Source organism: Bos javanicus, chromosome 20 (genome assembly GCF_032452875.1).
Source record: "Bos javanicus breed banteng chromosome 20, ARS-OSU_banteng_1.0, whole genome shotgun sequence".
Taxonomy (NCBI): Eukaryota; Metazoa; Chordata; class Mammalia; order Artiodactyla; family Bovidae; genus Bos; species Bos javanicus.
In genome coordinates, this window is record NC_083887.1 from 33,219,662 (window position 1) to 33,242,765 (window position 23,104).

The 23,104-nt window shown below is 39.0% G+C and overlaps 1 protein-coding gene across 2 annotated transcripts in view; it reads left to right on the forward strand.

Moving 5' to 3' along the window:
- The window catches only part of C6 (complement C6), an 85,458-nt gene that overhangs the window by 17,513 nt on the left and 44,841 nt on the right, over positions 1-23,104 (forward strand). For both annotated transcript variants that reach the window (XM_061393632.1, XM_061393633.1), the window contains 5 exons: positions 568-724; positions 2,063-2,207; positions 9,199-9,340; positions 14,096-14,234; positions 19,485-19,685. In XM_061393632.1, coding sequence (XP_061249616.1) covers positions 568-724; positions 2,063-2,207; positions 9,199-9,340; positions 14,096-14,234; positions 19,485-19,685 — 784 coding nt within the window. The remainder of the gene's footprint in view (positions 1-567; positions 725-2,062; positions 2,208-9,198; positions 9,341-14,095; positions 14,235-19,484; positions 19,686-23,104) is intronic.

A 23,104-nucleotide genomic window follows, 5' to 3' on the forward strand; every position in this document is an offset into this window, starting at 1 on the left:
CCAGGTTTCCCTGTGCTTCACTATCTCCCAGACTTTGCTCAAACTCATGTCCATTGAGTCGGTGATGCCATCGAAACATCTCATCCTCTGTCATCCCCTTCTCCTCCTACCTTCAATCTTTCCCAGCATCAGGGTCTTTTCCAACGAGTTGGCTCTTCACATTTAGGTGGCCAAAGTATTGGAGCTTCACTTTCAGCCTCAGTCCTTCTAATGAATATTCAGGATTGATATCCCTTAGGATTGACTGGTTTCATCTCTTTGCAGTCCAAGGGACTCTTAAGAGTTCTCTAGCACCACAGTTTGAAAGCATCAATTCTTTGGTGCTTAGCCTTCTTTGAACATGTGACCCCCCCCCACTTTTATTTTGCTTTGTGCCCCACAAATTATGGACCCAGTCTTGAGTTCCATTAAGTGGTAAAAACTGTACATATGGTGGACTGCTTGATTTTCCATGAAAACCTCTTTCCTTTTATTCACTATAATTGATGCTCAATGAATATTTTTCTTATGGGGCTGGAGCCACAGTAAAGACACTCATTCTAAGCAGCTTTCTCCTCCTTATTATAGACGGATTGTTACAGATAAGTACTATTTTGAAAACTTTTGTGGCCAGCTTTGTACCAAGCAGGAGTCCAGAGAGTGTAACTGGCAAACTTGCCCTATCAATTGCCGCCTGGGAGATTATGGACCCTGGTCAGACTGCGACCCTTGTGTTCAAAAACGGGTAAGTGAAATGTGGGTATATTCAGGAAATCAGAATCATAAATTCTCAAATTCCCTGACAAACTCAACAATCATAGAAATGATGAATTACTTTAATTTCTGGAAATAAATTGTCCCAGCTTCCACTGAGGGAAATATTTTAGGGGGAGGCAGGATTCATTTGACATGCTTTATTGGCATGTGAATACCAAAAAAATGTTCTGCCTGCCACCCCCCAAACCCTGAGGATTGGTATTGCACTCACCCAGCTCTGATTTCCACTGCCTCTGCCCTGTGAGAGCTCACAAAGCAAAAACAGGTGCTAAAAAATGTGCAGTTCAGTCCAAGATTTAAAATCAGACAGAAATGAGGTACATTAATTAAAATGACTCCTTGCCCTTTCTTTAACTGCCCCCTGCTAAGGGAAAGTCCCTCGATTTGTTTATTGTTCCCAGCTGCAATATTTACCTACCTCAAATTCATTCCAGGTAGGGCACTGGCCCGGGTGAATCCCAGTCAGGGTAGGTGCTAAGCATTCAGACATTAGGGAAGTAAAAGGAATTGACCCAATACAAGGAAAGCACCCACTATCTCACAGAGACAGTTAGGTTCCTTTGCACACATCATCTTATTCAAACTTCACATCACATTGTTTTTCTACCCATTTTACAGATGAGGAAGTTATAGCTCATTAGGGGTTAAGTAATTTACCCAAGCACACATCACTAATGAATAGAAAGCTACGTATTGAACTTGGATTTTTCTGACTTTAAAGTCAGTACTTTTGAATCCTATTCTATTTCTATCCTTCCCTGACTCTTTGATTTACTACTAACCATTTAAAACCTTTCAAAGTGTGGAAAATGTGCCAGCTTTGGTTTCCACAGTGACTTTCTCATACAAAAGCCCGCCCCCATCAATCCTTTCACATTTATCACTTCACACTATCTTTGAGGAATAAAAGGGCTACTGTTACGACCTGGAAGATTTATTGCACTCAGGACATGCTCAGTAAATATTTGTGCATTTGATTTTGATTCAATTTAGAATCCTATGATTTCAGAGTTAGAAATCTTCAGAAATTTGTTGTCCCACTTCCTCGTTTTACAGGTTGGAAAAATGAGACCCCAAAAGTATTGACTTCCCTAAGAAAACACAATAACGGAATTGGAAAAAATCATTAGTAATTTAGCAAATGCCACTATAGGAAAAATCACTACTGTGACTGAGAAGCCCAGTTTTCTTAGATACTTTCTGGCTTCAACCCAGCCTCAGAGGTATTCACCTTTCTCTCCTTTCCTTTGAGTTCAAGGTTAGGTCCAGCCTCAGAGGTATTCACCTTTCTCTCCTTTCCTTTTAGTTCAAGGTTAGGTCCATCCTGCGCCCCAGTCAGTTTGGAGGACAACCATGTACGGAGCCTCTCATGACCTTTCAGCCGTGCATTCCATCCAAGCTCTGCAAAATTGAGGAGATTGACTGCAAGAATAAATTCCGCTGTGACAGTGGTAATGTACTTTTGAAAAATGTTCAGTCTTCACTAAAAATGACTAAAGTTATTCCAATTGACTCCCAGAGAAAGTCATGATAGAAAAGTCCCACCATATTTTAAGCCTAGGGAGACAGGGATGTTATGCTACCAATTACGTACTATTCATGTGTAAAATTACAGCTTTCAGGCTATAATCATCTTGACCACTTACCTGATTCCTTGGCTCATCAAGAACACGTTCCCAGGTTCCTACACTGTTATGAAACAGGAGGAAGAGAATGAGGAGGAGGAAACAGAGGAGGAAGCAGATACTTTTAAAAATCGGCTATTAATAAGCACAACTGAAATAAGCAATTGAAAAGGAGTGATGCATTTTAAAATTTTAATATGGTTTATTAAGATAAGGATGTTAATGCTAAGATATTATGTAAAGGGGATGGTTAGAGATGATGTAACAAATTTTCTGGTACGGTCCATTGAATGATTCCAAAGATAATCACAAAAGAGGAGACTGCAAATGATTTAAACAATGGCAACATTCCCTTCAAGTTCAATTCTCATACAGATTCATACATTTTGATATTTAAGTATTGTTAGATTATAATCAAACCTTGAATATACTACTTAATCTATGTATTCTCTTGCTAATTAATAGCTTTCCAAAGCTCAGCATGTTGAACCATATAGGTCAGATTTCTGCAAACTTTTTCAGGAGAAGTCCAGGTGGTGAGTATTTTAGGCTTTGCAGGCCATACAGTCTATGTAGCAACTATTCAGCTCTGGAATCATGGCATCAAAGCTGCCACGACTTGGCAGTATACAATAGACAGTATATTCAACAAATGAACATGACTATGTTCCAATAGCATTTTATTTACAAGAGCAAGTAGCAGGTCAGTTTTTGTCCATGGGCCATAGTTCACTGATTTCTTGTATAAATAGTCAATTTTAGTTAAAATAAAATTAGAGTTCTGATGAATAAAATCCAAATTATTTGCATACTCTAAAATACATTGAAAAGTAGAACTAGATGGCAGATTTCAAATTCCCGTAGAAAACTGACCCCAGACTTGGACATAATGTTTCTCTTCTCTTACTCTTTGCTTCCTGCCTTCAGCTTTACCAATCTTTTCTGAAAGTCAGACAGGAAGGCTGGTTCCAGGGTTTTCTCTCTGTACCTCATCCCCAGAACGGGATGTGAGGGTGAGACATGGGTAGGGAGATATACATTATGCCTATGTAAATAAGGGGCTTCCCAGGTGACCTTAGTGGTAAAGAAACCACCTGCCAATGCCAGAGACACAAGAGATGTGGGTTCGATTCCTGAGTGGGGAAGATCCCCTGGAGGAGGAAACGGCAACTCACTCCAGTATTCTTGCTGGGAAAATTCTATGAACAGAGAAGACTGGCCGGCTACTGTCCATAGGGCCTCAAGGAGTCAGATGTGACTGAGCAACTGAGCAACCAACAACCAACTGGAAGCTAACAAGAGGCAAGAAGGATCTTCCCAGAGTTTTGGAGGGAGCATGGCCCTGCAGACATCTGGTTTAGACTTCTGCACTCCAGAACTAGGAGAGAAAAAGTTTCTGAATTTCCGTTTATAAATAAGGTCATGTCACATATTGACAAAACAGGGAATATGAGAAAAACCTTGATGGCAATGGCTAAGGGGATACAGACCTAAGCACTATATTCAGAATATTAAGATAAAAGTTTAAAACTGATGCACATCAATTTGAAGCTTGAAGGGTAGTTTCTAGAACAGATTACCAGGGAGAATTCTTATATTCAATAGATGATAAATTATGAAATTTATTATGAAAGAGTTTGTTTATGTCAAAAATATCCACAAGTCTGAGAAGTCTTTAGATATATCCATGTGCTATCAGTTCAAAATGAGTGATTTCAGGAAAGTTACTGGTATAGGCACAGCAATCTCTACTTCATCAGTAGTACGTCCATAGCTAGTGATATAAACTGAACTATTGAAATGCATTTGTAATGGTTGATAAGCAGCTGCTACCCTGAGCTCTCTTAGTGACCTCTGCCCTACTGTCCAGATCCCTTCATCAGAAATTCCTAGATCTTCCCAGGATCCAACCATTAACTAGTTAATCTCTGGTACAAATATGGTTGGCATCCATTCTGACTGGGTAATGCCATGGGCTCTTGGTTGTTGAATATTCCACTGAAGATGATATACCACTGTACTCTCCTAAAAACATCCACTAATGCCACTCTCAAAGGAATAAAAGATTGGATGGACCATTATTTGTCTGACATATCAGGATGATGTAAGTCATCCTGACAAATATCAGGATGATATTTGGATCAGTTAACAACAGAAAAAAATCTCTATCTTTCCTTTCCACTCTCATGATTGCTCTTCAGAATCTTCCAAGGCTAATTGTATTATTTTGTTTTGTTTATTTTTTTTAAATATTTTCCATGGGTGCACTGTGTCCCTCCATTCTGAACCCTCCTCCCATCTCCCTCCCCACCCCACCCCTCTGGGTTGTCTCAGAGCACTGGCTTTGAGTGCCCTGCTTCATGCATCGAACTTGCACTGGTCATCTATTTTACATATGGTAATATACATGTTTCAATGCTATTCTCTCAAATTATCCCTTTAATGTATGCATGGATCTTTGAGAAGTACCCATGAGGCAAATCCCCATGCACTATGCCAACTCCTCTGAAAGTGCTAACTTTAACACAGAGATGAGAATTTGCAACTGGTTATAAAAATAATATACCATGTAGTAACATAAATCAATTCAAGTAAATAGGAAAATCATATATAATTCTAAATGACTACATAATTCCAGGTGTAAATATATACATGCATGTGTTGGCTAAAGCAAGCTGACTTCTACAAATTCTGTACTATTGAAATGTCCCTTCACCTCTGCCATTCCTTATTTAGTATAGGATATATTTGTGGCTTACAAATCTTTCCCCTTCCTATTCCATTGTGTTTCCATGACCTGGAACCATTCTCAACTGTGCCCCATCAGTCCTATTTCACACTGCCACCCATTCCTAAACTTCGCTCAAGAGAAGTCCTCCTGCTTTCATCCCTACCCTTGCTAATGTTGTTGTTGCTGTTTAGCCACTAAGTCGTGTCCAACTCTGTGCAACCCGTGAACTATAGCCTGCCAGGCTCTTCTGTCTGTAGGATTTTCCCAGCAAGAATGCAGGAGTGAGTTGCCATTTCCTTCTGCAGGGGATCTTGCCGACCCACGGATCAAACCTGAGTCTCCTGAATTAGCAGGTGAATTCTTTATCACTGAGCCACCAGGGAAGCCCACCCTTTTTAACAGAGACTCTATAATATCCCTAAAATTGTTAGCACAAGTTCACAGTGAAGTCAAACAAACCAAAATGTCAGAGTTTGGAACACAGAAAGGTTAACTGCAGAGCCATACAAGGAGATGAGTGGTTCAAGCCCTAAAAACCCCTGAGCTCCCTAAAACATTTCAGTAAAGCATTTTTAAAAGCCAGGTAAGGGAAGGGGGTCACAGGATATGTGATCAGCTCATGCACAGTTCTCTGACTGGCTGGTGATGAGGTAACAGGGTTGTGTCACAGAGGTTAACTTTATCAGTCCTTAGGCTCCAGGAAGCCTGGGGCTACGTGTTCATGGTCATAAAGAGGTTAACATCTTCCATTTGGTAGGGGGTTTTCACACCTTTGAAACAACTCAGGACATGTGCATCAAATGTGTGTGTATATTCAGTAGGTACTTCAGAGAGGAGCTAAAGCAGAGGATACGAGAGAAGGCCAGCTGGGAAAGCCCCACAGGGTCCTGCTCCATTACAGAAGTATCAAATGAATAGACTTTCTTACATATCTGGTACCCTGATCACAAACCTAGGTTAATGAGAATTGTACCTTGCATGTGTATCCCTACCTCCATCTGATAAAATGGGAGTTTTAGAGTAAAATATAAAAAATCAGCTCTTGTTCAAGTTTATAAGTACTAGGTTCAAAACTTTTAAAAACTGTGAGATGTGTCATTTTTTTCTCCTTTAGATAAAGCATCTCTATTTAAAACTAAATTACCCATTCTGCACTGCTCTAGGAAAAGCAAACAAGAAAAACCAGAGATGTGTTTTTTTTAAAAACAGGGTATCTTTCAGGTTATATCTTAGGACCGACAGGAATTCAATTCCCTCTATATTTTCAGTCTTGGGTGATTATGATGCTCGTACCTATAAGTGTCTTGTTATAAAATTTTGAATAATCAAAGGATGATTTAATTACTTTCATTATATTCCACCTTCTTACTGATGATTCTTCAGCTCAGTTCAGTTGCTCAGTCGTGTCCGACTCTTTGTGACCCCATGGATTGCAGCATGCCAGGCTTCCCTGTCCATCACCAACTCCCAGAGCTTGCTCAAACTCATATCCTGAGTCAGTGATGCCATCCAACCATCTCATCCTATATCGTCCCCTTCTCCTCCCTCCTTCAATCTTTCCCAGCATCAGGGTCTTTTCCAATGCGCCAATTCTTCACATCAGGTGGCCAAAGTATTGGAGTTTCAGCTTCAGCATCAGTCCTTCCAATGAATACTCAGGGCTGATTTTCTTTAGGATGGATTGGTTTGATCTCCTTGCAGTCCAAGGGATTCCCAAGTCTTCTCCAACACCACAGTTCAAAAGCATCAATTCTCTGGTGCTCAGCTTTCTTTATAGTCCAACTCTCACATCCATACATAACCACTGGAAAACCATAGCTTTGACTAGATGGGCCTTTGTTGACAAAGTAATGTCTCTGCTTTTGAATATGCTGTCTAGGTTGGTCATAGCTTTTCTTCCAAGGAGCAAATGTCTTTTAATTTCATGGCTGCAGTCACCATCTGCAGTGATTTTGGAGTCCAAGGAAATAAAGTCTGTCACTGTTTCCATTGTTTCCCCATCTATTTGCCATGAAGTGATGGGACTGGAGGCCATGATCTTAGTTTTTTGAATGCTGAGTTTTAAGCCAGCTTTTTCACTCTCCTCTTTCACTTACTTTCATCAAGAAGCTTTTTAGTTCCTCTTCACTTTCTGCCATAAGGGTAGTGTCATCTGCATATCTGAGGTTATGGTTATTCCTCCCGGCAATCTTTATCCCAGCTTGTGCTTCATCCAGTCCGGCATTGTGCATGATGTACTCTGCATATAAGTTAAATAAGCAGGGTGACAATATACAGCCTTGACGTACTCCTTTTCCTATTTGGAACCAGTCTGTTGTTCCATGTCCAGTTCTAACTGTTGCTTCCTGACCTGCATACAGATTTCTCAGGAGGCAGGTCAGGTGGTCTGGTATTCCCATCTCTTGAAGAATTTTCCACAGTTTGTTGTGATCTACACAGTCACATACTTTGGCCTAATCAATAAAGCAGAAGTAGATGTTTTTTTCTGGAATTCTCTTGCTTTTTCTATGATCCATTAAGATTATTAACCCCCCAAAAGTTGAAACTAAGTGCTTTCTGGGGAACTCTTTATTAGTAAAAATAAAAAATAAAACAATTCAACAAAATATATAATTTCCTCAAGCACTTTAGTTGATCAAAATAGTCACTCATAGCTGTATTGAAATGTTGATCACAATTTAAGATAGGTAACGAGATGTGTGTGTATGCGTGAGGGTGCTCAGTCGCTCAGTCATGTCTGACTCGTTGCAACCCCATGGACTGTATAGCCCACCAGGCTCCTCTATCCATGGAATTTTCCAGACAAGATATTCCTGAGTAAAACATTCAATCACTGTTGATGAGACTTGTACAAAATGGTACAGATGCCAGCATTCCTGATTATACGCAAGAGACTGAGGAGCAGGAGACAGGCTATCTGTCATTGTAGACAGAGTGTTTCAGTTTCAGTAATATACAGGCACACACTGTTTCCTAGGATCATTATGAAATTCAGCAAGTTTTAAAAGAAAGGGAATTATCTGAGTTGGTACTATTTTCTAAACTCACTCACATAAATTGCTATCTAACACTGTGGTATCCAGGAATTTAATGTGTCCAAAAAATAGATATAGTAAATTGTATGTAGTGAAACTCTTATTATGGTAATTATAACAGTAATCATATATAGTGAATATCTACAATAAAATATTTAATAATGTATAGTAAAGTAGGGGTTTCCCTGGTGACTCAGACAGTAAAGAATCTGCATGCAATGCAGGAGACACAGGTTCTATCCCTGGGTCAGGAATAACCACTGGAGAAAGGATTGGTAACCTACTCCAGTATTCTTGCCTAGAGGGCTACAGTCCATGGAGTTGCAGAGTCAGATACAACTTAGTGACTTACACTTTCACTTTTTTTTTTCACTTTTCAAAATAATTATTTATAGTAAAATATACTGATAGTAAGTGTGCAATTTGATTTTGACAAATATATACACCCATATAAATAACCCTGGATCAAGGTACAGAAAATCTCCATAAACCCCAAAAGTTCCTGTTTCCTGTTTCTAGTTAATCCTTCTTGTTCTTTTTTTTTCTTTTTTTTTTAATCCTTCTTGTTCTTGAACATGAGATAAAAGACTCAGATGACATGACTTGTCTGTGTCCAGCTTCTTTCTCTCAATATAAAATTTTAGACATTAAGTCACGTTATGTGTACCAGTAGACGTGTGTGTGAAACTATAGTTTTTTAAAAATAAAAGCAGTGACCTTGAGTCTATTATCCTGAATTAAAATTCTGAGCCTCTTGTTAATTTTCTCCTACAGAACATGATTTATGCAGCAAGCTTACTGTAGTGGGAATGGGATTCTAGAGTTATTTCTTTAAGACAATCAGCTCAAGAGTGACTAAATAATTCTATTCAGACTCTTGCAATTCTAAACAAGAAGAGAAAATATCAGTTTGTTATTCCATTTCCTTATTTCCTATCAAAAATAATGAAAACTGGCCCTCTACCTTCCCTTGAAATTTAAAGTAATCACGTTTCAAATCAATACTCTCTTCAATGACCATTACTTGTCAATATTACTATTTCTTGACCAGGTCGCTGCATTGCCAGCAAGTTGGAATGCAATGGAGAAAATGATTGTGGAGACAATTCAGATGAAAGGAATTGTGGGAGAAAAAAAACAGTATGTTCACGGAGCCATAATCCCATCCCTGGTGTACAGTTGATGGGCATGGGGTATGTAACATCTTTTTATCGTTTGGGAAGTAAAACCATTTCAAAGCCAGAGCTGGAAGCAGCAATGAAGCAGTGAGACCCACCATTGTCCACATTCCTCATTAACCTCTTACTCCTTCCACTAGTCCTATCTGTCCCTGATACTTGGCTGCCAGGCTTAATGATATAAATAATTATGTTTAATTTTTAGCTATTTAATAAATTAAAATGATAATTTCAGTTTAGCATTTCAACATTTAGTGCGTAGTAGACAATGTTATGAGTATTTCATAAACATAGTTTGTTTAAAGTCTTATGGCAGGTATTCTTTCCTTCCTGAGTTCCCTCAGGGCTCACCCGTTCACCCTTGGTGGTAGCTGCAATTGCTGATGATTGTGACATCCTTTGTTTACTGATATGGCAGGAAATATTCCATTTCTCAAATGGTTTTTAAGCATCATTCAATGACGGGTATTTTAAAAATCACCATTGTGCTTTGATCTTCTAAAACTTATTCACAATATTTCCCTATTACAATCCTATTTAAAAACAAACAAACAAACAAGCAGAAAAAGAAAAGAAAACAGGAGCTAAGCCTTAGTTGAAAGCATAAGAAAAACCAGTAAAGGTAATTTCTTGTACTCTCCTGTTCTCATGATAAATAATTCTCCCTTCAGTTTTTGGTCAGAAAGCAAATAGTATTATACAGGCTTTTATTGCTTTGTAGTGAGATTTTTAAAGTCTTTACTTGTACTGCCCGACTTGCATAAAAAGAAACCTTGAGGCACTAAAGACAAACAGCAGCAGTTGCAAATACAACCTCATTTGATTAGAATGAAAACTAGCAGCTGTAGAACCAAACTCAAGTATAGCAGAAAGTGGAACAGTCATTAATCTGGAAGTAAGAGAAGCCCTGTTCTAGACCTGAAAGTGTTAATCGCTCAGTTGTGTCCTGACTCTTTACAACTCCATGGACTTTAGCCTGCCAGGCTCCTCTGCCCATGGGATTCTCCAGGCAAGAATACTGGAGTGGGTAGCCATTCCCTTCTCCAGGGGATCTTCCTGACCCAGGGATCGAATCTGGGTCTCCCGGATCGCAGGCAGATTCTTTACCGTCTGAGCCACCACCTACTTCTGCATTAATTCACAATATTATGACCAAGTAAGTGAACATCTCTCAGCTGTAATTTCCCCATCTCTAAGTTGGATGGCTACAAACTGATTTGAGGTTGTCCTGAGAACTCCTAGAGTTATTTCAACAAGAGTGTTTCACAGCATCTTCTTATCAAGGTACAGAAATGGTTTCCTTTTTTTCTTTTCTTTGGAAGAAAAGCTCAGCCAAAAACTCCCACTGATAATACCATTTTCCAATGTTCTGATTGATTCTGGGTAACATTACAAACTCACCTCTTGTTCAGTTGATCTAGACTCTCGAGTTACAGATGGGAAAGACCACATGCTATGTGTACTTTGGCAGAAGGACCATGTGGGACTCTGCCAACCAGAGCTGTTGTCCCAAGGATTCTCAGAAATGAGCAAAACCCGCTGGCTCAGGGACAGCCAGTCCTCTCCTCGCCTCCCCAGGGATTGAGAGTTCTGAGAGCTGCTTACTGGAATCTCTAATTATCTGGCCTTAAAATCACTGCTTCTCTCCAACACATTTCTACCCCAAAAAAGAAGCTTCCTGAGTGACTGTCCTTCACTTTTAAATGGCATCTTTCCAATAAAGAATTTAACAAGACATTCCAACATTGCTACTTTGTCAGCATCAGTCACCAGGTCTGAAATCTGAAGCAAGAATCAGGCAATAACAGTGTGTTGTTTGTGTTCTCTCAGGCTCAGACAAGGTACAAATGCATACACACAGATGCACACACACACACGTAGAAATAAATACACAAACACACATGCATATTTATATACAGAAATTCTAATGAAATTCAAAAAGTTATAAAATATAACATTAACGTCAAATTAGATAAAACACTTTAGAAACCTAACATATTAAAAGCCACCATGTGTTTGAGACACCAAAATGTTTAAAATCAACTTAAATACCACAGAGGCGAGCAGAGAAAATAGAGCCAAAAACTGCTCCATAGCTGACTTCACTTCTAAAAGTCTCCTTGGGGTGCCCTTACAGAGCCACCTCCACAGAAGTCCTATCTTCAGCCTCTGCCAGCAGTGACTACCATCAGAGAGATTCCTCATGACCTGGGAGCCATTTTTCTCAAGCCCTTTCTTATTTGTGATGAACTTATAAGTACACTGTATAAGGCAGTATAAGATCATCAGTTGTTTTTTCCTCATTGCTGCTGCTGCGGCTAAGTCGCTTCAGTCGTGTCCGACTCTGTGCGACCCCATAGACGGCAGCCCACCAGGCTCCCCTGTCCCTGGGATTCTCCAGGCAAGAACACTGGAGTGGGTTGCCATTTCCTTCTCCAATGCATGAAAGTGAAAAGTGAAACTGAAGTCGCTCAGTCATGTCCAACTCTTAGCAACCCCATGGACTGCAGCCTACCAGGCTCCTCCATCCATGGGATTTTCCAGGCAAGAGTACTGGAGTGGGGGCCACTGCCTTCTCCTTTTTCCTCATTGACCCCTCTTAAACCAGAAAGTGAGTCCTAAACACCTGTGTTAGTCATGCTAACTTAAGTACTTTGGAAAGTTTTTCCCAGACCAGCTCCTCTTACTTCCTCTCTCAAATGCCCACTGATACAAACTCAAATATGGATGAGAATTTGACTATGAGATATATCTTACAGGAAAGGTAAGAATCATTCTTTTTTTTTTATCAGTTTTACTGAGATCTGATTGACATGTGGGTTTTCCTATTATGTACATCTTTTATTCTCACACCATTGCCACACCACAACAATTTTGATGCCAGACATAGGCAGGGGGTTCCCCCCACCAAGCAATTGTCTGTGACACCAGGTGACTGCCCCATAATTTAATTGAATTTCGACCTTAGCTACCTGAAGATAGTATTAGATTCATAGGTTAAGGGCGCAGTCCTGCAAGACTGCCGCCACTCCCCCAGAATGTCAGATACTGATTCCAAGTTCAGGTTCGCATATGTGCTTCTGTCACATCGAGATTCCCATAAACTCCTCCTTGGGTTTGATTAATTTGCAAGAGCTACTCATAGAAACCAGTAAAACAATTTACTTAAATTTACTAGTTTGCTATGAAAGAATATGATAAAGGATACAGATGAACATCCTGTTGGGAGAGAGAGGTATGGCAAGGATGTGGAAGGGGCATGAGCTTCCATGCCTTGCTTGGGTACCACTCACCTGCACCTCCATGTGCTCACCAACCTGGAAGGTCTCTGAACCCCATACTTTTGGGATGTTTATGGAGTCTTCACTACATAGGCGTAATCCATCAATATCTCTATTTTCAGCCCCTTTCCCCTTTCTGGAGAATGGAAGGTAGGGCTGAAAATTCTAAGCTTTGATTCATGGCATGATCTTTCTTGTGACCAGTACCCATCTAGGAGCCCACAAAGAATCACCTCATTGGAACAAAAGACACTTTTATCACTCAAGAAATTTCAAGGGGTTAGAAGCCTTGTGTCAAAAACTGGGGTCAAAGACCAAATATTAGAAAAAAAGATGCTCTTAGAGCTCTTACTACGTAAATTACACGGGTTTTGGGAGCTCTGTCCAAGAAATGGGCAGCAGACGCCATCATGGGTATTTTCTATTATCTCATCATTGGTTTCCCTGGTGGCTCAGTGGTAAAGAATCCACCTGCAAGGCAGGGGACGCAGGAGATGTGGGTTCAATCCCTGGGTTGAGGGATCCCTTGGAGGAGGGCATGGTAACCCACTCCAGTATTCTTGCCTGGAGAATTCCATGCGAAGAGGAGCCTGGTGGGCTACAGTCACACCAGGTGGTGGGTCTTTGTGGTGGGTCACAAAGAGTCAGACATGACTGAAGCAACTGAGCATGCACGCATTATCTCATCATATGTGATTCAGCAATACTAAATTTTTGACAAAAAACTTTTTTTAAAAGAATTAATTTAACAGATATTAATATCTATAAGAACTTGGAAAACAAGTAGCATTCTGGAGAAGTTCTTATCTACCACAAAACAGTTTCTTAAATACTTGATTTATACTAAGCTAATTAATCTCTCTGTGCTTCAATTTCCTCATTTGTAAATGTGTATAATAATTGTACCTATATCACATGGTTGTCATAAATATTAATTAAATATAATATTAATATCAAATACAGATCAAACAGTACTAGACACAGTAAACATTATGTAAGCATTTTTTAAACAGATTTTAAATATCATTATACTTATTAGTAAAAACAATAATAATAGATTACAATTCTATTAAAATATTACTATTTCATTATTAGCTCTTTATAAGAATTCTTTTACTATATGATAGTAAAGAGAGTGGATCCAGAATGGCATAAATTATGTAGTAATTTATTTCATAATCTGCTTCCAAAGTTTGTGTTGGTTTTGTAAGTCATGAAATAATTATAAACCTAAATTTTATTTCATAGTGAAAGCTTGGAACAATTAAATAAGTGGAATATAGAGAACCTAACAGAGTGAGAGGGGTTGAGTTTTGACTTCCAGATCTTTTTGGATACCTCACCATAAACTGGAAAACATGGGCTTTCCTTCAAGCCATTTGTCAAGAGTCAAAAAATGCCTAAGGGAAGAATTTCTTTCATATAACTACAATAAATTTTAAAGACTGCTTTACATCTATTGAATTCTTAAAAATTACTCTGTTTCTAGGTTTCATTTCCTGGCAGGAGAGCCCAGAGGAGAAGTCCTTGATAACTCTTTCACTGGAGGAGTGTGTAGAACTGTCAAAAGCAGTAGAGCAAGTAATCCATACCGTGTTCCGGCCAATCTAGAAAATGTCAACTTCGAGGTACGCCAGCCTATCTTAAGGGCATTCCAAGTGCCAATGGTGATTATAAGCTAAATTTCAGTGAAAAAAGAGTCATGAAGGAAGGGACAGAATAAAAAGGTAATGAGCATTCTTCATCGCTATCATGTGCTGACATTTATTCCTTCCACAGCTCAGTAATGTCAGTGTTTTCATCCTTAATTCACAGATGGAAAACAAGGAAACTAATTTGCCCAAAGTTATACATCTATCAAGTAATTGGGTTCAAGATTTAAGCACAACTTTTCCAAATTCTGGAATCCATGCTTTCTCCCATGAACAAATAGCTATAATAGGTCCCCACTCAGATAAATGACTTGGTATATTCAGAATCCTCTACCATAGTTCTCTCAGATAACCACAAAATTTAGACATAAAACACATCTAAAAAATCCAGATGAATTTAAGCATAATGGGGGTAATTCTATTTACCTTCCATCCCATTTTACTAGTTGGTTTGGTTTTCTTTTCATTCTTCTGAGTGATAAGGGGCCGTGTATTATATATTCTTAGAATCTAGCCCAGTGCCTTACACATGATAAGTACTCCATACTTGCTGAACTAAAGTAAACAGTTTGTTTCTTCTCATTTATGATAAGGCAAACAAGAAAGACACGACTTTAATTGTTGTATCCATGCATACAAATTTGACATGCTAGAGAGAATTTCAGAAAATCTAATGATTTCTGAGACCACTTTTCAGATAATATGCATTCAGCAAGTCATTCGATCCTTTAAAAAAAAGATTATATTCATATAAATATAGTCATTTTCCAATTTGACAAACTCAACTTAAAAACCATCTAATACATATTAATGGATGTGGAGAAATATCCTTGGAATCCAACTGCCAAGTTCAAACTCCTTTGGGGAGACTTACCTTGAGAAGTCCCACCTCTGCCTGGAAGTAAATGTGACAAGAGTAACAGGTGACCCTGACCAGGTAAAGAAAATACTCGCTCTCTCGCCACAGATCCAGAAGATGCTAACCCCAGAGGATTCACTACCACCAAGGGAGGTAGAAAAGGCCTTGCTGGAATGCTGAAAAAGAACTCAGAAGAGACATACTTCCAAAGAAAAGATAGCATCAAAAATTCTGTCAATGATGGAAGATGTATTCTATTCTTAAGACGTAGGCTCTCTAGATGGAGCTAAAACCCAAACGTTTATATACATGATTGTTATGTTGAAGGAAGGTTTCTGGCTCCTAAACAACCAATCTATTAGCTTACTTTCAAAATAAATAACCCCCCCAAAAAAATACTGCCTATACTCTCAGCAAGCATCTCTTTTATACAGTTTTACAAGTAAAAACTCTTGGCTCAACACATGATAACAAATATGGACAGAGTTAACACTTTACTCTTAAATAATACTATGAGTTTTACTCAGGTGCCATAACAACCTTCCCAGAAAGAGAAATGAACTTTATGTTCCTCTTATTAATAATAGGAGGTTTAAGATCACTGAAGTTAGAAACTTTCTCAGAGTAATGCAGCAAGTAAATGGCACAGTGGAATTAGAATTTGTGCCAGATAAGACCTTGATAGTAAAGTATCAAGAAAGATATTAATGACTCTGCAACAAGTGCCAGGTCTGAGTACCTGTCATAAACTCTCATTTAAAAGGTATCACCTGTGAAGTTCACCAATGATGTGCTGCTGCTGCTGCTAAGTCGCTTCAGTCATGTCCGACTCTGTGCAACCCCATAGATGGCAACCCACCAGGCTCCCCCATCCCTGGGATTCTCCAGGCAAGAATACTGGAGTGGGTTGCCATTTCCTTCTCCCAATGATGTGCTAGAGCCAGTTTTTCCAGCTTACAAAAGCCAACTGTTAAATTTTCAGGACTTTTGTAAGCTGATTATTAAACATGACCATTATTAGATATTAAATATATGATCTTATATTAAGATTAAAGATATTAAATTTAAATAAAGATATTAAAAACACATGATAATTACTCAAAATATATCATTTCTCAATTATTTTGGCACATGTGACCATGAATCTATGCTCTTGAAGTTACTTGCATTTATTGTATCATAAAAGTACTACGTAATAATTTGCAGGACACAACACTTAACCATCAATGCCAATTGGCAGTCCTTGCTAATTGTTATAAACCATTAGTTTCCCCACCACCCCCCTAAAAATAATAATTTGCTACTGTGTATCTTTTTCCAAGTTTGAATTCAGGAGTATCACATAGGTAGTTAGCTTGAAATCAGCATAGTAGAATATATACAGCAAGAGAAAGGTCAATGCTGTAGTATTAAATCACAGGTTTGTTTTTTTTTTTTTCCCCCTCTCAGACAATTGATTTTTAAACGTTTACCAGCAGAATACTGGATCTACCCGTGTAACTTAGTAACCCAAGCCTGCATGCCAAGTTTCAGCAGGAAATACAGCCTGAAATTCCTCATTCAGAAGGAAGTAGATTCTTCTCGTTACCCATGTAGTTCTGAAATTCATTCAACCTTAAGAAGCTGCCTGAGTTAGTCTCTATCTATATGTCATTGAGTTTTAGATAATATTCAACTGCTGAGGAAGGTCATGGTGATATTTCTTCAAAGATATGGAAATGACCAGAGCCGAGGTCACTTACTTTCCTTACAGTAGCTTACTTTCCACTGACCCCTGTATTACTTTGTTCATGCTGTTAACAGGCATCTGTGCAAATCTAAGCTATTCCTCACTGAAAACAACAGAGGAAGAGAAATTCAGCAGGCATCTGACTTCCATTCTTCTACAGTATCAGAGCATATTGAGACAATAGAAATCATGAGCTGGCCGGTACACAAAGACTAGAGAAGGCTGCTGAATGGAAGGCAGTTGGACAGGAAGTCAGAATGGAAGACGGTAGGAAGAATCCTGCCCCTCAGGGATCTCCCAAGTGCTAAATGCAGAGCTCTGTCACAGTACTACCCCTGCACCAGTCCCCAGAGTTGTATCACTATCTCAGGACACCTCATCTCTTTTCTTAGGAGTTGCTGCTTGCTACTGGCTAGACACTAAGTACTCGCTGTCACCAGCAAAGTACAGAGCACAGTTATCACTAGTCTTTTTGAGTCTTACCAATACACTGACCTACCTAGATAACATTTCTTGCTGAATCCTAAAGCCTGAAAGACTTCAAAGGTCTGCAGTGCCCCAAAGCCTCTCTAAATCCCTTGTGAAATTCAGAACTTTAGGCTCTGTCTCTAACCCTCACATCACAAGCAACCAAGTGTCGCCCATCCTGTCCGTTCCCCCAGCCTCTCTCAACTGTTTTCTACCCCTCCCTACAAACCCAGCTCCTTTCTTCAGACACAAAAGTGAAAATGTCGACACATTTCAAGCTCTAGGAGTCATCAGCCCACAAGATCCACAGATAGTCAGGATGGGCTAGAAATAAGATGTAAAATGGGGATTAAAACCTTTTTCCCAGAGCTTGCTTAACATCTCTTTCTGGGAAAAGCTAGGAAGATGAAGCTAATCAGAGCTCACCAGCTGTTCTTTACACATTATGAAAAGAACTCTTCCTCCTTTTGAAATTGTCTTGGCTTTCCATATTCCTGTTCATGGAACAGCATTCCCATTCATTATTTCTCTCTCTCTCTCCCCACCCCTGCCCCCCCCCCCGCCCCCACGCACATGAACACACACACATTCACCTCTACTTGGTCAACAACTTCTGTTGATTTACCTCCTAAATATCTTTCAAATCCACCACTCTGTCTCTATCCAACCAATGCTGCCTTGGACCTAGCCATTCTGTTTCAACTGACTTTTTTGCAACAGTTTTTTAAACTGCTCTCCTTGCCTCTACTTTAGCTATAGTTAACATGATCTTTGCAAAACAATCTGTGGCATCCCCAATTTTTCAATCCTTCAATTAATATTGTTAAAGAACTTATTAGATGCAAAATCTTGCCTTTAGAAGTCAATTCAAATGCTTTATCAGAATATACGAGGCCTGGCCCCAGTTTCCCAGTTCAATTTTTCAGCATTGCTCAGCGATAAACTTGCCTTCTCACCAAGCTAACATACATGGTCAGATTTTCTCTGAGCTTCTTCCCAGGATACCCAATGTCCTTACTTCACATGCAAATATATTTTTTCTTTAAGTCGACACATCTTTTCTTACATGAGGGTTAATTTATAAAACTAAATATTTGTAGCCGAGGTTTTTAAACAAATATTAAAGAAATGTCACCAACCACATTTAATTATGGTTGTATTGCTTTGTTGTTAATGGATGCGCTTCATTGTGGACATTTTAAAAGCTAACTAGCATGCACTGCAATGTCTCAAAGGAACCCTGAACTTTTGACCGTATTTTACTGTTGAGCAAGACTCTCTTGCAGCTGGGTTATTTCTTCCCTTGACTAATTGTGCAAGCTATTTAACCATGACATGTGGTTTGCCTCACTGTGCATTTTAATATTAAATAATTTAAAACAAGAGTTTTTTTCATTACCAACAAAACAAGCATTTTTAACATAAAGAGGTACTCTTCAATCAATCAACTTTGCAACTTTTAAAAATTTGTCCAATGTTCTCTTCTTACTAGCATAACCATAGCAAGGGTTTACCTTGTGCTTGGAAAATTCATCAAGTACTCATAATTCAAGTTTCACTGGCTGCTGTTTCTCTTCTTCTCAGACCCAGTCAGATGAAAACCGATCACCACCTACCAGACAGAACCAATGGATTATTGGTGATTTGTCCTCTGTCTTGCAGACTTGGCCAGTGAAGTGCTAATGCCCAGTATATGAATAAGGCTGAGGGGTTCAGGATGGAGCCAGAGCAGAGTAGGACAAGATCTGCCCTCCACTTTTCTAGGTCTCAATTTTCGGAAACATACCTTCCATTAGCTTGCAAAGAGCATCAAATTCACAGGCAGACTAAACATAGGTCTGTGTTCTTGTCACCTCACTAAATCTCAGTTTGGGGTCACTTCCTTGGTGGTAACTTCCCTAGTATTGCCTTTCTGAATTTTATAGTTATTTGTGGCAATCCCCTTGGCAACATAATGCTACTCTCATTGAGTGTCTGATTGTCTCTCTCCCTCACTAAACTATTAACTTCCTGAAGACACAGACTAATACTATTCCTTGTTCTCTAGGAAAACGGGTCCACAATAACTGTTTACTCAATGCATCAATGAATGAATGATCATTGCATTAGGTGTTCACAAATAGCTCTAATTTCCTAAATTACGTTTTATTTCTTGTGGATTTTCCTCCAGGTGCAAACTAAAGAAGATGATTTGGAAACAGATTTCTACGACGATTTAATTCCTCTTGAAGATAATAAAGATCAAGAAGCCTTAGGTTCTGGCCTAGCAACGAGCTCTTTTCATGTACCAATTTTCTATTCCTCAAAGAGAAGTCAAAGCAGCTCCCATTCTTCTGCCTTCAAACAAGCCATTCAAGCCTCCCAAAAAAAGGTAATAAAAGTGGTTCTTGATCTTCTTAATTTCTCCTGAAAAATAACGCCAATTCCAGCAATCGTGCAAGGAGAAGGAGATCATTTTAATATCAAATAGTAAGATTTCTAACATAGATTTAAGTAGACTTACTTTTTTGTTGTTATAGCCCACTTCAAAAGTTATAGAGATAATAATGCCTTTTTTGCAAGCATTTGGCTGTGTTTGTGGTTGTGTTCTTGCTATTTTAACTTTTGTCTTATTATTTTAAATGCTTTTCTTATAAAACACATGTAACAGAATTTTTTTTTTTTTTAACATAATCTGACAGTCTAGGGTCTTTGCTGGAGAAATTCAGCCAACTTCTATTTAGTATCTTTCCTGAAATATTTAATCATGTTCCTTCCCTCTTTAATATATTTCACTCATTTAACTTTGTTGCTAGTTTCTTGTTTCTTTACTTTTCTTTGTCACATTTCTTCTTACTTTTTTTGGTCATTTTGGAAGTTCTACTAAACTTTTAAATTCTGCTGGTACTTACCCTTCTCTGGTTAGTGCACATAATTAAACCAATGTTTTTCTTTTATTCCATAAAGTGATATATAGCCTCCACCAAAGGATTAATCATTTTTCTACTCCCCGCATTCCATTCGCACAATCTCCAAACATACTTGCTTCTTTCTTTCCCCATCACTACCACCACAAGCCTCCAAAGCCTCCAGTTTTATTGAGATAGTTCAAAATCTTTGTATTCCAAGTTATTCCTAGGGATTGTTTCGTATTCTTTTTTATATTATATATGTTCATTAGTAATTTATTCTGGATCCCATCTTCCCTATTAACAATTCCTCACATAATACTGATAAATTCCAGTCCAGAATATGTATTTTGTATTTGTGTATTACTATGTATATGTGTATGAGTATATATTTTATATAGGTCTAGCACTTTGGCCACCTCATGCGAAGAGTTGACTCATTGGAAAAGACTCTGATGCTGGGAGGGATTGGGGGCAGGAGGAGAAGGGGACGACAGAGGATGAGATGGCTGGATGGCATCACCGACTCGATGGACGTGAGTCTGAGTGAACTCCAGGAGTTGGTGATGGACAGGGAGGCCTGGCGTGCTGCGATTCATGGGGTCGCAAAGAGTCGGACACGACTGAGCGACTGAACTGAACTGACCTCCCATATACATGCTCATCACCACTTCTTCTTTGATCTTCCCTTTCTTGAGATCCTGTTCTCATGCAATTGCCATATTTTCAGTGTTTTCTTTAGGTAGGATACATGCAAAGTATATTCCCTAAATCCTTATATATATACAAATGTCTACCTTTTAATTGAACAATAAAGATGCAAAATATCTTGACTGGATAAAGAAATCTTGGAACACAGTCTTCTTTTCTTGATAGCTGGTGGATGTTATTCTACTATCTTCTAATTTCTATTGTTACATAGGAAAAATTACATGTAAGCTGATCTTCTTTCTTTTGTTCTCTCTCTGGAAATTTGCAATTTTTAATACTCTAAGCATTGGATTTTATCTACTAATCTTGCCAGGAATTAATGGAACTTTTCAATACATAAAACTGCATCTTCATTGGTTAATCTTTCCTCATATCTTCCTTTCTCCTTTGTTTGCTTGTAAAATCTTCTAGATATGTATTCCAACTCTTAAGTGATTTAGGGGTTAGATTTCTATTAGGCATTTTTAGACATTTACAAGTGTCTTTTAAAATAGTATCTATTTCTCATTACAACCACCACTCTAAGTAGGATTTATTCTTTCCAAAGAGACATATGGGAAGATTGAGTCCTGAATCCTAGAACTTGAGGGGAGATGTGAAAAGAATAGACCAAAGTACCAGTGTCAGAACCAAAGGGACCAGCACTGGAGGGCACCACTTTATTGCTCTTTATGTTTCTACCATAGTGCCCCTCATATTTTTTATTAATTCATTCATATACTTATGTAGATATGAGTACTTATAATACTTTCGGAGAAGGCAATGGCACCGCACTCCAGTACTCTTGCCTGGCAAATCCCATGGACGGAGGAGCCTGGTGGGCTGCAGTCCATGGGGTCGCTAAGAGTCGGACACGACTGAGCGACTTCACTTTCACTTTTCACTGTCATGCATTGGAGAAGGAAATGGCAGCCCACTCCAGTGTTCTTGTCTGGAGAACCCCAGGGACAGAGGAGCCTGGTGGGCTGCTGTCTATGGGGTCTCACAGAGTCGGACACGACTGAAGTGACTTAGCATAGCATATAATACTTTACAGATAATTTTTCCAAGCATTTCATTTGTCTTCAAAAGAACCCTAAGAGGTAATGTTGTTGTTCACTCAGTCATGTCCAACTCTTGCGACCCCATGGACTGCAGCACACCAGGCTTCCCTGTCCATCACCATCTACTGGAGCTTGCTGCAAGTCATGTTCACTGAGTTGGTGATGCCATCTGACCATCTCATCCTCTATTGTCCCCTTTTCCTCCCGCCTTCAATCTTTTCCAGCATCAGAGTCTTTTCCAATGGGTTGGCATTAGGTGGCCAAAGTACTGGAGTTTCAGCATCGATCCTTCCAGTGAATATTCGAGGTTGATTTCTTTTAGGATTGACAGGTTTGATCTCCTTGCTGTCCAAGGTACTCTCAAGAGTCTTTTCCAATACCACAGTTCAAAAATATCAATTCTTTGGCACTCAGCCTTCTTTACTATTTAACATGTAATGGTAGATATTTTTAACATCATTTTGCAGATAAGTAGATTGAAGTCCATATATTTATTTTTAATTCAACTGACATCCATCACAGACCTACCCTGCATCAGGCACTATACTCAAATACAAGAAGCTAAGTGACTCGTGATCGTAAAATGAGTAAATGCCAGAATTGGGAAATGAAATCAATTTTCTAATTTTTGCCCACTATTCACATCTACCACATTCTATTTCAAGCTTCTTGCTTATTTTCATCAAACTCTGAAAAGAGTATAGCTCTAGTGATATGAGCATGTAAAAAAAGAACAAAACAGATTCCTTTTATAACACAGATTGTTAGCCTACTTTAAAAATTATTTATTTATTTATTTTTGACTGTGCTGGGTCTTCGTTGTGACACAGGCTTTCCTCTAATATAGAAAGTGGGGGCTACTCTCTAGTCACGGTGTGCAGGCTTCTCACTACAGGGGCTTCTCTTGTTGAGAAGCATGGACTTGGGCATACGGGCTTAGTTGCTCCACGGCATGTGGGATCTTCCCAGATCAGGGATCAAACCCATTTCTCCTGCATTGGCATGCAGATTCTTTACCACTGAGCCACCAGGGGAGCCCCTGTTAGTTCACTTCTGAATGGATTATGGGTTATATCATGGATTATATGATGCCCCTCACGTCCTTCTTTTAGTTTACTGAAAGTCCTCCAGGTTGCATATCCAGGATT